Source organism: Acomys minous (genome assembly GCF_964271855.1).
Source record: "Acomys minous genome assembly, chromosome: 3".
Taxonomy (NCBI): Eukaryota; Metazoa; Chordata; class Mammalia; order Rodentia; family Muridae; genus Acomys; species Acomys minous.
In genome coordinates, this window is record NC_140485.1 from 133,942,650 (window position 1) to 133,958,711 (window position 16,062).

Consider the following 16,062-nt stretch of genomic DNA (forward strand, 5'->3'; position numbering starts at 1 on the left):
AGCATGTGCATTCCTGGGGGTGGTGCCTGCGCCACCATGGTACCAAGTCAAGGGAGAGGGACTGTGGATTTAGCACTTTTATTAAGCATTCAAAGAGCCTCTTTATAGGCAGCAAAGCAGGAATGCCACTCGCACGTGAAATCCCTCAAGAGGTGATTGCGCACATGAGGGAAAGTCCCAAGGAAGGGAGGGGTACATTCTCAGAGCGCCAACCATGACTAGCTAACCAACATAAGCACAGACACAGAAGCTGCTAACATCAGGACATGCAACTGCAAGACAGGCAGGCAGCCCAGTCAGGCCTGGTTCCCTCACCTGGGGACATGCATGGTAGCCTCTATCTCTGCAGCTGAGGCTCCTCCGTTCGTGAGCATATTGCACAAGCCCTGAGGTAGTCATCTCCAAACCTAGGAGACATTCCTTGGCTGTCTCCTTCTCTGAGCCCGTGACTGCTCAGTGCTGTTCCTGAAATGCACACTGGCTGATGGGTATCAAAATCCAAACACAAGGACTGGCTCCTTACATATGACATCATTGTCACAGATTCATGTCCAGGTCTCTCCACTAAGAACTCCAATATCCCTTGGGTCACTTCTTTCTCCACCCATACATAACCCCCCCCCCATTCCCCACCCACCCCAGGGGAGGGTGAGGTTTTCTTCTACCACTGACTTACAAAGTCACCCAAAGGTAAGACTATAAGGTAACACCTGTCCGCCATATAATAAGCCAACCTATTACGAATTAAGTTTGAGCATTTCCTTGCCCTGTCAAACAATGAGAAATGCCCCATGAGGTCAAACATGTGACCCGACTTAGAGGAGGGTGTGCAGGAGTGGTAAGGGACAGACTTGTCTGGGTCACCCAAGCAAACACCCAATTTCCTTGTTCTCCCTTAGGTAGAGCTTTGCGCAACTTGACACAAAGTAGAGTCGTCAGAGAGGAAGGAGCACCAGTTGAGGAAATGCCTTCATGAGATGCAGCTGTAAGGCATGTTCTTAATTAGTCATCAATAGGGGAGGGCCCCACCCATGGTGGGTGGTACCATCATCCCTTGGCTGGTGGTCCTGGGTTCTGTAGAAAGCAGGCAGAGCAAGCCATGGGGAGCAAGCCAGGAAGCAGCACCCCTCCACGGCCTCTGCATCAGCTCCTGCCTCTGGGTTCCTGCCCTGCTTGAGCTCCTGCCCTGACTTCCGTTGATGATGAGCAGTGATGTGGAAGCATAAGTGGAATAAACCCTTTCCTCCCCAACTTCCTTTCTGATCGTGGTGTTTCATCACAGCAGGAGGAACCCTAACTAAGACAGGCACTTAAGCCAGTATTGACTCTGCCATTTCCACTTCATAATGAATGGCTTCTGAGCTACCTCAAACTGCTGTCTAGTAGTACCTAGATCTTGAGAGTTAGTTCTGGCTACAAAGTTACCTGCACCCCTGATTGGACACCCCACCAGGGCTAAGTAACATGCCAGAGGCATTTTCTAACAGTTACCCTTTCTTTCTTGATGGTGTGGTTTCACCCCATCACTGTGGTATCTGTATTGTGGCTTTCCTTTAAAAAAAAAAAAAAAAAAAAAAAAAAAAAAGACTGATTTCCAGTGAATCCAGCGTGGATTTCTGTAAGACATACATCTCTCCTACTGTATGATCTGAGACCCACATGGCTTGCTCCTGCCACACAAACTCATTCTTGTTCAGACATAGCATGATTTCATATCACTTAATAAAGTCAGAAAACTCTGCAGTATGGAGTATGTTGCCTTGAGAGCTTGGACAGGCCTCACCAAGCAGAGTGCGTCATTCTTGCTGGCAAAAATGCAAGGTGCAGTCGTTTGCCCTCTACTTTGAGTGGTAGATCCTGACTTGCCCCGTCTCCCGGGACCCAAACACTTAACTCTGGTTCTATGAAGTTATGGACTCTAATCTTACTCTCTACATTACCAGCCTGTTGGTGAGGTTCCCTTGGGTCTTGGCATACCCTATTGTACTGGCAATTTCTTGGTCAACACAACCGTCTGGCCTCCTCCACCAGTCTATGATCCTGTCGTCGACATTGCTACTAAACAGTGCACATGCTTTGTGGCAACCTCCGGTGGTGGTCCCAACCTCCAGCAACAGTCAAGCAGCTTTTAAAAGAGCCTAATAGTCCCCTCGCTGTTAAATTCCTGGAAAGGACTACATTGCCTTGTGTGGCACCTGCCTCTTGAGATGTGAAAGGACTGAAGGCCTAAAACTACCACTAAGGAGGAATGCATTTCCTGCAGAATCTGATGCTTCTGAAGAATCCAGACACCCCCATCTCAAATTGTAGGCTCCTATTCCTTCTCTCAGATTTTTGTCTTCTTTGAAGTTCTGTCATGTTTCCAAGGTAGTCCTGTGTCTGCCTTTCAACTCTTCCTGCTCTCTGACTGTTTCTTTGAAGGCTACCAACCAACCTCTCTCAGGCTTTGCAGTAAATGGCAAATAGACTAGAGTCGTAGGGGAGGGGAGTAAGGGGAAAGCGGGAGGGAGGGAGGAATGGGAGGATACAAGGGATGGGATAACAATTGAGATGTAATATGAATAAATTAATAAAATATTTTTTAAAAATAGACTAGCGTCTCTTTCTCTCTGCAGTGCATCGGTAGCACCCAGCGGCTACTCAGCGGCTACTACCACTCATGTCCATCCAACCCCAGCAACGAGGCCCTTCCTGTCCTTGCAGGCCTCACGTGGTTACTGAACAGCTGTTGCCTTTGCATCTGTATACCTGTGGTGCTAAACATCAGGAATATTCCCAGGCAGGAGCACATCTGGATGAAATCAAATCTGGGTCCTTACAAAGGACTTTCAAGCTTAAATCTCTTAAATCTGCATTTTAAAAAACAATTCTCTAACAATGTATGTTTGGTAGTGTTATGTACTGGAATGGACATGTCAAGTTTTGTGAACCAGTGAAAATTTTTTTTAAATAATTGTGCTAATAATCCTGTAAAGTGAGGGACATTAACAAAGACCACAAAGGTCAGTATAGAAGTAAGTCTCGGTCTTAAATTACCTTTCATTTAAAAAATCACATCAACTCTGGGACCTGTTATCTTTATTGTGACCACCAGAGGGCGCAATAACCTTTGTTGAAGGGCAAAACGCAGCTGCAGGCTAGTGTTCTGCATCTCTGCTTGCAGTGATTTGTCTGGTTGGCTAAGGAGGAAGAAATAATACAAGGCAGAAAATGAACACCAGTAGTGTATTTTGATTTTTTTTCCATACCATTTTACTAGACAGTTTGCTTTTATCTATCTTACAAGTCATCCTGGGGAACAGGGAAGAGGAGAAATAAGGCATGCCTCGTGTTTTCAGTTTAGTCAACACAGAGAGATGACAACGACCAAAAGCACAATGGCAGATAAGATATCAACCCCACATTAACATCGTGCCCCAATACCATGCACTGTTGAACCCCATTCCCACCATGCAAATAGCAGAACATGTGGTAATTTAAACCATGGTTTTTTATTACAGGATGTTAAATATCTCCACGGGGCATGCTTCCCTTTGGACTAAGGCTAAAGGGACATCAGTACAGAGCAATTAAGTTCATTTACAACAAGGAATATGGAAAACTTTCTTTTTAAATGCAGAATCCATTTTCATGTACTCCATGAAAAAAAACTTATCTCACTTGAGGGGCTTTTACTATTTATTATGTGTGACAAAACCTTAGGCAGGGAGTCACCTCCTCCATGTAGGACTGAATTTCTCTTGTGGGTAAAATATACAATCCTGTTTGATGGGAAATAAGTTGGAAACCTCCTTTCTATATCCAATCTGCTAGCTGGAAGCAGAACCGCATTCTAACACTGCCTTTGGACGCAGCAGCTCTTCAATATAATGTGACATTTGAACAGTCACCCCCTGTCCCTAAATTATTTGTATTCTGTATCAAAATATTGTCTTTCCATTTTACAAAGAAGTCTGGGTCCATAAGATTAAATATGGCTTCCATTGGTAGAGTACCTCTCCTCAAAAGACTGAAGAACGTTTTGTTTGTATTTTGTTTCCTCTCCATGACAATGTGGTCGGAAGACTCCCTGAGGAAATAAGTGTCGTTATGATTACGAGAGAAGAAATTGAGAACTGAGAACCAGAAGACCCGCTCCTAATTGCTCTACCTTTGATAGCTGACGTGGCATGTCTCATCCCAAAAGGAAAAATAAGAAAATAAACACTTTCCATCTCTTTAAAGACTTCTCTTCTATAGCTTTACAGCCTTCACAGTGGTAACAACTAGTGTCTTTTATAAAAGAAAATGAAGGAGCCAATCAGATCGAGTCCCAGTCCTGAGGAAACCCAGTAGCAAGGCTGCAGGACCTGTAGGAAGAGACTGCCCCCCACAGCCAAGCCCCCGGGAGTTCAGCAAAAAGCCATTGAAGCCAGGTGTGCAAGCCATGTGTGCAGAGCCCAGTGTGATAGACACAGGAGCCAAGTTGTCCCCCAGCAGGCTGTACTCAATCATGCCTTCACAGAGACGCCTAACAGACCTGAAAATTCAAACTCAAATTGTAGCTCTGTCACTTAGGACTTTGAGCCAGGCATGTCGCTATACCCATCGTTTACAATCGTCCCAGTGGATCAGCCTATGGCATGATAGGACTGGCAGGGGGAAGGGTTCTAGAACATACCATTTGCAAACTACAAAGTGCTGTGTACATATAAGGCATCGGTTCACACTGGAATCTGACTCCAAACCCCAACCTCTCTCTTGACCTGTTGGAATCCTAGCGATTGTTTGATCCAGGGTCTTTCTGGGACTCTGATTGTAGTCTCAGATTAAAGCTACTGGCAAAACTATAAACTCTTACAAACATCAGACATCCTCCAAACGCCAACAGAATGTGGGATCCATGTGTGTTAATAACATCTCAACTAGTGAGGCTCTTCTGCCAGGCTCTCATCCGGGTCTTTAGACAGAGAAAGAAAAAAATCTTCTTCCAAGCCCCATGGGGGGAAGAACAGTCCCCCAGAGAAACCTCATCCTTAACCAGGGCCACAGGTTTGGAAAGACTTGTGCTCAAAGATCCACCCATGATGTCCTAGTTCTGGTCATTCCATAGAGGTCAAGAGTCTCCCCTGGGGCCCCACTAACTATCTCTAATCTACTTTGCAGCAACTACCTGAAGTAGTTCTACTTTTCCCAAATCTCTTGAACCAGAGAAGAGACTTGAGGCTAAGCGAGAGCTCATCATGGTTTCTCCTGCACTGAGCATCTCCGCAAGTGTCACCTGTTCTTCTGTTTGCATCCCTCTGTCCTTACCCGGCTCTCATGGCCACAGCTGAGGCTTAGGACCCACCCACTCCCTACTTCCTAACACCACCTAGCGGAGTTTATTTTCACAAAACTGGGAAACAAGAAGAGGTTGGTTCGTGTCCAGGAGGCCAGCACACAACTGAGGCTGACTGGGAACGCACGGCAGGCTAGTTTTAACTACCAACGCAAATGTATACTCTGGATTTCTTGAAGTTACCGTGAAAAATAACCCTACAGCTTGGTCAAGTCATCTCATGGGCCAATTTTGCCTTTAGTTCTGAATGTTGCCAAAGGAGTTTACATTCAAAGGTCAGTTAAATACATATTAATGAGAAGCCAAAGTAAAACTACTTAAATATAGCAATGAGTCCTAATAAAGTGTTTGGGGAGGGGGGAGGGGTGGGAGGAAGGGAAACTTACAGATCGGTGATGCAAATGAAAGACTGTTTTTCCCAGGCTAAGATGTGCTCTGTTGTTGTTCACCTTCCTCAACATTTCTTTCCACTGTGAATCCCCAAAGCATCGCCCTCCTATCAGCTGCAACCCACAGGGAGCATCAACAGTGGTCCCCTGGGGCTGAGGCAGTAGCCTCTCACAGTGCATCCTCTCTCGGCTCATCCTTAGACTTTGTCTCACAAATTAGTGAATCTTCTAGCTCCTCTTTGCTCTGCAGTCTACTTTTCCATTCTTAAGGCAAGGATTATTTTTCATTTCAATGCACAAATGTACAGGGAAATATTAAGCAATTCTTTAGTTTATATATAGCTACGTCTACTTGAATTTGTCGAGCCACATTTGATGCTATGTTATGACTATATGTCAACAATTTGCAAAGAGCAGGTGAGACTATATGGCTTCTTAGTGAATTATGGTTACTTTTATGATGGAGAAGATGTCATTGTTTCTCTATGAGAGCTCTCTTAACAACAAGCCTTAATTTTTATTAATGTTTAATTGGGAATTATATTACTTATATTTCATTTGGCCCAAGAGTTCATGAGATGTGTTCCTCCTGGGCTATAAGTTATGGCATAATCTTTATGAGTAGAAGAGCTAGTCTAAGGTGCAAGTTAAGAGAGTGATGTATAGCAGGCGTTGAAATTTAAGAGCTCTAGAGTTAAGGATGAGGCTGCAATGGGAAGAAAACATTCAGAAAATTAGTAACCACCAATACATGCTCCCATAGTTTTCCCACACGGTTTCCTGAGCATTCTTCAAATATCATAGTGCAACACAACTCTAGGAAGTCACTACTATGCCTATTTTTTTCTCAAGCAAAAATGATATGTTTCTAGAATATATATACTGAACAACACATAATAGTACGTTGCCTTTTAAAACACTATAATTTGACTGTTGAGCACGCAGGCAAGAGGCAGTTGAGGACAGTGATGAGGAACGGCTGAGGTGGCAGCGGAGCTGGTCTGCAGAGTTCAGCATGCGTGAGTGTATCTCTATCCACGTGGGGCAGGCAGGTGTCCAGATTGGCAATGCCTGCTGGGAACTGTACTGCCTTGAACATGGTATTCAGCCAGATGGTAAGATGCCAAGGGACAAAACCATTGGTGGCGGGGACAACTTATTCAACACATTCTTCAGTGAGACTGGAGCTGGCAAGCATGTGCCTGGAGCAGTGTTTGTAGACCTGGTGCCCACTGTGGTTGATGAAGTGCAAAAAGGATCCTACAAGCAACTTTTCCACCCAGAGCAGTTGATTATTGGGAAGGAAGATGTGGCCAACAACTATGCCAGAGGTCACTACGCCATTGGCAAAGAGATTGTCGATCTGGTCCTGGATTGGATCTAAAAACTGGCAAATCTGTACATGGGACTGCAGGGCTTCCTCATCTTCCACAGCATTGGAGACAGCACAGGATCTGGGTCCGCATCTCTGCTCATGGAGCGGCTTTCAGTGGACTATGGCAAGTCCGAGCTGGAGTTTGCCATTTACCCAGCCACCCCCCAGGTGTCCACAGTGGTCATGGAGCCTTACAACTCCATCCTGACCACACACACGACGCTGGAACATTCTGACTGTGCTTTCATAGTGGACAACGAAGCCATCTATGACATCTGCTGGCGCAACCTGGATATTGAGCCCCCCACATACACCAACCTCAATCGTCTGATTGGGCAGATCGTGTCATCCATCACAGCCTCCTTGAGGTTTGATGGGGCCCTGAATGTGGACCTGACAGAATTCCAGACCAACCTGGTGCCATACTCTCACATCCACTTCCCGCTGGCTACCTATGCTCCGGTCATCTCCGCTGAGAAGGCATACCATGAGCAGCTGTCAGTGGCAGAGATCACCAATGCTTGCTTCGAGCCAGCCAACCAGATGGTCAAGTGTGACCCTCGCCATGGCAAATACATGGCCTGCTGCATGTTGTTCAGGGGTGACATGGTCCCGAAGGATGTCAATGCGGCTATTGCCACCATCAAGACCAAGCGCACCATCCAGTTTGTGGATTGGTACCCAACAGAATTTAAGGTGGGTATTAACTACTAGCCCCTCACCATGATCTCTGGGGGAGACCTGGCCAAGGTGCAGCGGGCCTTGTGTGTGCTCAGCAACACCAGTAACCACTGCAGAGGCCTGGGGCTGCCTGTACCACAAAATTGAACTCATGGAAGCCAAGCAGGCCTTTCTGTGCTGGTATGTGGGAGAAGGCATGGAGGAAGGGGAGTTCCCAGAGGCCCGCGAGGACCTGGCAGCTCTGGAGCAGGATTATGGAGAGGTGGCGTGGATTCCGCAGAAGCAGAGGCTGAAGAAGAGGAGAAATATTGAGTGTGTGGCTCTGCCTGGCAGCCATTGCTTATGCCTTCCCCACCACTGACACTGAAGGATGTATTTACTTATTAAAATGTCTGTATTGAGGTAAAAAAAAATTGTACTTCTATAAATATATTTAAATAAGAAACAGCTATTCACATCTCACACCATATGACACATAAACACACAAAAACAAAACTATCCTGTCTAACTGTTGTTGTTGTTGTTATTGTTGTGTTGTTGTTTTGTTGGTCTGGGCTCTTTTCCAAGTTGAAAGCAATTTAGAGAAAACTTTGTGAATTTGGATCATCGCAGGAAAACTAGACATCAGTTCACACTGGGTCTTGGCACCACAGCCAGGCATGAGCGCAGCATAACATTCCTTGCAGTGGGTGCTACTATCCTACCACTGTTGAGAGAAGCAGGGGACGGGGGACTGGGTCTCCAATTGTCATGTGATAGTCTGTCTCCTAGACATTGTGAGGAAGGGACACATTACTCGGATCCCCCACCGTAGGCAGAGCGTGGGCATATGAAGCTGTCCTCCGAGTGGAAGAGGAAGCATGGCTTCCCCCGTGGGCTCCCCACTCTCCACCCCACCAAGCCATACTCTGCAGATAAGCGCTCAACGCGTACAAAAGGCACAACTCTCCGTACCAAGGTTAGAAAGGGCCTTGCGTTCTACAAATACCAACACGTGTCTAGTTCCAGTAGCTCCTGGAGAAGAAATTGCCCCCACTTGAAAGGCTTTGCACAACTCTGCTGCCCAGGAAAGGGGTGGGTGGTTTACATGCTCTTCTTTTGCAAACACAATGTTCCTGTGAGTGATTAGCCCTAGTAAAGCTGGGCCTTTTGTCTATGCCAATTGTAATTCTCTTGAGAGGAAAGGAGGGGTTACCCCTTTCACATCCCACCTAGACCCAAGCATTCGTGCCAGCTGCCAGTAGGTGCACAGAAGATACACCTGCTCAGGTGAACCCTATCACTCCATATTGATGAATGCAACACCAGGGAGCCAGGACTCCCACTGCACCAGGCCTGGCTTCACCTCGGTTGCATCCTTGGGAGGGTGGGATGGCGTGTGAGGAACTGGATTTGGAGTTCCCTTGTAAGAAGAATGTATGCTCCGGCAGCATCTTGTCGATGGCACAGAAACAAGGACGGGGGACGGTAGTCCCTGGCATCGGCTCAAAGAGAATTTTCCACACAGTCAGAAGAGGTGGGGTTCGTGAGTTCCTGAGGGTTGGCTTCAAGGTCCTGAGGTGCCTGTTGCTGATGGATATCCTGGACCAGCAGGGTGTTCATAACCTTCCACTCTCTGTACTTCCTGGCTGTCAGCTTTGGATCATCCAGCAGCTGGTTGATCATGGCCAGGTCGTGTTCTTTGCACTGGCCAAGGAGAAAAGAGGTAGGAAAGGGGGTATCCGTGAGCACATAAGGATCTGAACTTGGGGGAGTCAACCTCCTCAGCCCTTTTACCCTCACAGGGATGGAGCCATCCACCACAAGACTACTAGAGTGGTTTTTGCACATTAATATTCTAATATCTCAACCAGCCTGAGGTCAGGTACATCTCTTCACATGTGGGAGGTACCAAGAAACTGCATGTATATTCACACCCAAGTTAGTGAGAGAGCAAGTCTGTCTTCCGTGGTGTTCCCCTTCACCTATCTATTACCCCACACCACAGAGGTGACTCCATCTTGGTGTATCACTGGGTACTGGCTGCTTCCTGAAGCTTAGTGTGTACTGTATACAGAGACATTTCACTGACCATCCAAACCTCACTGAGGAAACCTGGAATATAACACTTCACCTGAGACATAAGGTAACAAAAACATATCCTTTTAGTCTTTGTAGGTTTTAAATTATTTTATAAAGTCGTATTCTGTCAACACACATATTTATATATGAAAAAATATGGCTTATCTTTTTATTCAAAGATGAGACACCTGACTTCCACCAAAGCAACATGTACGCCAGTTAAAAAACAACCTGTCTGTGTTATTCCCTCAGCTTCACTGACAATCAGCCCTTCACAGTTTAAGTCGAAGGATAGAGTAAACACAGGAGCACCCACAAAAAGTACATCACTCAGCCCTGACAATTGTTAGATTTTGGGATGGGACTGGGCAGCTCTGAAACCAATAACTTGGGACTAAGGAGTGTATTAGAAGGTTTCTTAACACTATGGACAGACAGACAGAGGGGCAACTGTATGGCAAAGATTCTGACAGCACTATGTAGACAGTTTGTAGGGTTCTCAGAAGAGAATCAGAGCCTACATGGGAAAAGTGGGAGTACTTTTTATAGCTCTCTGAGGACAGGGTTGGTCTCAGCAGGGTTGGTCTCAGCAGGAGGCTGTAGCCAGGGTCTGAAGGGTGGGGAATGGGCTATGTATGGCCCCCATAGTTCCAGTATTGCCAATACTCGCTTTGACATTAACTCATTTCCCAGGTGAGAAATCCTGTCTGTTAACCAGGACCTCACAATGTCCCAGTGGGGTGTCTGTTGGTAGCTATAAGAAGAGGCCTAAGCAAAGGCATGGTTCTAACCTAAGAATGTATATATAAATTTATTACAATTGAGTTTTTCTCCATCTCTAAAACCATGATGCTAACTGGGCGTCTACAGTCCAATAGGTCACACTGGCCCAGCGATGCTCCAGCTTGCCAGGAGAGGGCATCACCTTGGATCCTCTACTTTAAATCCACACTCTGTTTACAGGTGCTGGGATTCCCCTACATGTTGGCCCTTCTCCATCACTTTCCTCATCATGCAAGGCTCTCAAGAACCTCAGCTCCACTTGCTGGTCCTCCACCACCATGCTGCTTGCTTTCAAGTCTAATAGCATTGGCCCAAATTTTCTCACCTTCCAAAGTTTTACGCCTCCAACATGCTGAGCTACCTGGGCCACTCCCTCTACAACTCCTTAGCTTATACTTACTGCTAGCTCTCACATTCAGTGGGAGACTGTGAGGCACCAACTTGAACCAAACAGCCCCATTTTCATGCTTTCATGACATCTGGTGCAGAACCTAGAATTCACTGTAGTCTATTTAGACATCTGTCCCAACGCCTAGAGGGGGCTGGAGAGATGGCACTATGGGTAACGGCACCATGCTGTGTAATTTTGAGGATCTGTGTGCTGACTGGTTTTATGTTAGTTTGACACAAACTACAGTTATCAGAAAGGGATCTTCAGTTGATAAAAAAAAAATACTTCCATAAGATTGGGCTTAGGCAAGTCTGTAGGGCATTTTCTAAATTAGTGACTGATATGAAAGGGCCAAGCCCGTGACTGTGGCCATCCTTGGGCCTGTGGTCCTGGGTTCTATAAGAAAGCAAGCTGATCTGGAAACAACCTAGATGCCTCTCAACCAAAGAATGGTTAAAGAAACTCTGTTACATTTACACTATGGAATCCTACTCCACCATTAAAAACAAGAAAATCTTGAAATTTTCAGGCAAATGGATGGAACTAGAAATGATCATCATGAGTCGGGTAACCCAGACCCAAAAAGGCATGCATGGTATATACTCACTTATAAGTGGGTACTAGCCCAACATAGATGTCCTCTGAGGACTCTACCCAATGGGAGATTGGGAAAGTTGCTGGGACTCACTGCTGGACTCTGGCCAGAGTGCTGAGAATGGTATGGAAGATTGGGGGGATGGAAGGACACAGAGGGTACAGGAACCCCACAAGGAGACCATCAAGACTAGCGGATCTAGAGCCAGGGGGCCCTGCACAAATTGTTGTACCAACCAAGGACAATAGTGAACCCAGACCCCTGTTCAGATCTAGCCAATGGATAGCTCATTCTCCATGGTTGGTGGGGGGGGGGACAGGGACTGCCTCTGACATGAACTCTGATGCTCCTGATTTGATCACCTCCCCTTAGTAGGGAGACCATGTGGACACACAGAGGAAAAAGGAAGCAGGCTATCTGAATGAGACCTGATAGGCTACAGTCAGACAGTAGGGGAGGAAGGCACCCTCCCATCAGAGGTCTAAGGGACGGGAGTAGGGAGGAAGAGGGAAGGAGGGTGGGAATGGGAAAATACAAGCAAAGGGATAATAATTGGGATGTAATATGAACAAATTATAATACTTTTTAAAAGAAAAAACTAAATTATAGTTATTACAAGAAAGAAAGAAAGAAAGAAAGAAAGAAAGAAAGAAGAAAGGAAGGAAGGAAGGAAGGAAAGAAGAAAGAAATCTGAGCAAGGCATGGAGAGCAAGCCAGTAATCAGAACTTCCCCATGGCTTCTGCATCAGTTCCTGCCGCTAGGTTCCTGCCCTGTGAGTTCCTGTCCTGACTTCCTTTGATGATGAACAGTGACTTGGAAGTGTAGCCAAATAAACTCTTTCTTTCCAAAGCTGCTTTTGGTCATGATATTTCATCCCAGCAATGGTAACCCTAGCTAAGATGGTCTGAGTCTGAATCACCAGCACCCACCTAAAAGGCCAAGGTAGTTGCATATTCCTGTAACCTCAGCATTGTGGTGGGGGCAGAGACAGGTGGATCTGGAGAGATCTTTGTACAGTCAGCCTCGCAGAAAGGCCCCTTCTGAGTCGACGAGTGACTTCGTCTCGGGGTAAGAAGGTGGAATGTGATAAAGGAAGACACCCCACTCCTTCCTCTGGCCTCCACAAACATGGCTGACCCCCATATTCACATGCATGCACCACACACACACACACACACACACACACACACACACACACACACACACAATTAGTTAATTAACCAAGCCTAACTGAAAATACATTTCCTTCATCTTTATTTTACTGGCTCACAATGCCAAGTGCCATGCAGACAGTAAGTACCTATCCCTCATCCCTGCCCATGCCTGCGGAAGGATATGCACGGCCCATACATCACAGCCATGCTCACTGCTCTCACCTCAAGTTCAAGAATGGATGCAGAGGCACGGACAACTGCGGCTTACAATCATCACTCTCCTCCTACAAAGTAGGGGTGGGGTGGCGGGACACACTTGTGTCCTCGTCTTCTGAACTGAAAGCCCCAAGAGGACAGGCATGTATGTCTGATAGGGCCACTGACCTGCTCCAGAAAGAATGACCGACACATGGTACACATTCTCTTAACAGTCATTTAAACCCAGCCACAAAGAATGGAATCCTGTCGTCTGAGGCAGAGGACTAGAAAGCATTGGGTTAGGTGAAAACAGAGCAAATAAAGAAACACAAGCATCTCATTGGTTTCCCTCATATGTTAAAAAAAAAAAGCCTTTAAGAAATCAGCAAGAAAATAAGAGAGCAATTGCTAAGGACTGGAAGGGAACTAGGAGGGAGGGGCAGCCAGGAAACAAGAGCAGAGAGGTGACGGCCAGGGTGAATGCATGGTGCATGGAGGTAAAGAATATCTCATAGTACAGAATCATGAGATGCTAATTAATGGGTGCTAATCATAGTAAAGCTGTCCTTTCAACTGGTACTCCTGGTCTCCAAGGAGAGAAGGGGTAGGAAGATGCTTAACAAGGGCCATCCAGCAATCACTCTACTCTTTCTTTCTCCACCTCTCCAAATGATTATTCAAAACTTCCTTAGCTTGGAAGAAAGCTCAGTGGATAGAGGGGGACCAGCCAAACAAGCATAAAGACCTGAGTTTGCACCCCAGAACCCATATCGAGCCAGGCATGAGAACATGCAACTGTGATCCTGCCGTTCCTACAGTGAGATGGGAAGCTGAGACAGGAGAGTACCTGGAAGCCAGCAGGCCAGCTAGCCTAGAAAGACAGAAATAATGGAGAGGCTTTTCTCAAACAAGATGGGAGGTGAAGACTAACACACAAGGTTGTTCTCTGACCTCTACATAGCCCTGTTGTACACACAGGTCCACACTCAAACATACAAACATGTACACACACACAAACATGTACACACACACACACACACACACACACACACACACAAGATAGAAAAAGAAATAAATGCCTTCTCATTACACTTCAAACCTCCTCTCCATCACTCATAACCAATAACTTTGTTCTGCATTTTTGGAAGAAATGAAAGCAACCAGAAAAGCACCTCCAAGCTTCTATTCCCCGCTATCCACATCAGCAAGAACACGTGCTGCCCGCCTTCCTGCTTGTGCAGATGAAAGAAAGGTCTGTGCTCTCAGCACAGGCTACCCTCTCCACTTGGGCACCATGGCCTCTTCTCTCATGCTCAGGACATTCTCCTATGACTCATCAGTCTCCCATCTCCACTGGGGCATCCTCACCAACAAACCATGTGCCCTGTTATTTCTTCCACCTTGAAAGCTCTCTCCGACCCCACCCTCACCTGGCTCAGGCTCCACTCACTTCTTTGCCCTCCATAACCTTAGATCCATTCCTTTACAGTCTTCCCTCTGTCCTGCCAGTCTTTCATTCCCCACCTCCGCACCAAACCTGCTCCGGGAGTGGCCATCAGTAACCTCCACATCAGCTCACCTAATGGTTAGTTACTCACCTTCATACTCATCAGTGTACCTAAAACTGCTGGCCATCATTCCACCTCGGACATGGCTATCTGGCTGCTTCTATGATACACTATCTTGATTTTCCTTGTCCCTTGACCATCACTTTGCTGGTTCCTCATTACCCAAACTCTTGACGCCAAAGTGTTCAAGAGTGCCAGATGTTAACAGTGACTTTTATTCTCGTGTTTTAATTGTCATCTTGGAGGCTTATTGCTTCCATCTGCTAACCTAGGCCTAGCCCTGGAAGCTTCTAGCCTCCATACAATCTGCTCTAGACCTGGAAAGTTTTCAGCCTATGAGACTTACCACTAATTAAGCTCACCTTTCTTGATCTTTCTGAACTCTTGCTGGCCAGTTCAACTCAGCTGTTCTGGCTCAGACTCCTCTCCCAACTGACTTGCTTAGTCAACCTCGCTTTTCTCAGCTTCTTTGAATTGCTCTGCTTGGCCTCATAACTCCAGCAATCTGCTCTAATCTTCTGGCTCCTTCTCATTCTCTGGCTCCTTCTGTCTTCACCAGCATCTGGCTTATTTTCTCTTCAGCCTGTCTCTGTAAACTCTCCTGAAAAAAGCTGCATCCTCTCTCCCTCATTCTCTGTGCTGCTCCCTCAATAGCTTCCTTTTCCTCTCTCTTCTCATGAGAGCTGGGGGTGTCCTATTCTGTCGAATCTTTCTCTGATCTGTCACCTTTTCTGCCCCTCAGTTAGACATCACTTTCAAACATGGGGCCTTCCATCTACAAACTGACTTTACCTCCACAATTTGGGATTAAAGGTACGTACAAAGGGCATGTCTGTATTCCAGCCAGGGTGATTAAAGGTGTGTGCTAAGGGGCTGAGTCACACCACAACGAGAAACAAGGGTTGTTGTGTTTTTTTTTCTTCAGTAAATAACACAATCTTGGGGTTCACAGTATAATCAAATATACTGCGACACCAGTTTTTGTCTGTGCCTCCATTTTCTGTATATTAACACTCTTGATGGCCTCCTGTAATCTTCCACTTCTATACACCCTGTCAGCTTATAATCCTGGAATTATATCTCTCCTAAGCCACATACTTGTTCATCTAAATTTACCATCAGGTCTATTTAAAGAGCTACTTGTCATGGCAAATACAACCGCTGTAAACCTGAGATTCTTTTATTAGCTGGTCCCTTTAAACGTCAACATTCTAGATTTCAAGTATTTCTAAATAAAATGTTTCAATGTATAGCAGCATATGTAAAGAAAATTGCACAAGCACAAGGGTTTGTGCTTGAGAAATTATCTCAAAGTGAACACACCTCCGTAGCCAACTCCAGAGTCAGGAAATGACCCTTTCCCAGTGGCCAGCTCCAAAGCTCCACTTGTGTGCCTCCCCAGTAGCTAAGAAATTATTGTGACAGCTTTGCTCATGGCTAAATATACACATACTTGATAGTCTATCCATTCAGTAAGTTATAGCTTGTTCTTTGTTTCTCCTTGTAGGAAGCTGTGGTATTTTGTGTTGCTGTCATGTTGTTGTTG

At 46.0% G+C, this 16,062-nt stretch overlaps 1 protein-coding gene and 1 pseudogene across 9 annotated transcripts in view; one reads left to right on the top strand and one right to left on the bottom strand.

Annotated features, from left to right (window-relative positions):
- Positions 1 to 3,472: 3,472 nt before the first annotated feature.
- IPCEF1 (interaction protein for cytohesin exchange factors 1) overlaps positions 3,473 to 16,062 on the bottom strand; it is a 163,634-nt gene continuing 151,044 nt past the window's right edge. For all 8 annotated transcript variants that reach the window (XM_084777834.1, XM_084777835.1, XM_084777837.1 and 5 more), the window contains one exon: positions 3,473 to 9,451. In XM_084777834.1, the coding sequence (XP_084633960.1) occupies positions 9,251 to 9,451 (201 nt within the window). In that variant the 3' untranslated portion in view covers positions 3,473 to 9,250. The remainder of the gene's footprint in view (positions 9,452 to 16,062) is intronic.
- Positions 6,725 to 8,077, top strand: LOC311595269 (tubulin alpha-3 chain-like; annotated as a pseudogene). Its single transcript has one exon. The product of its transcript is annotated as a tubulin alpha-3 chain-like (transcript).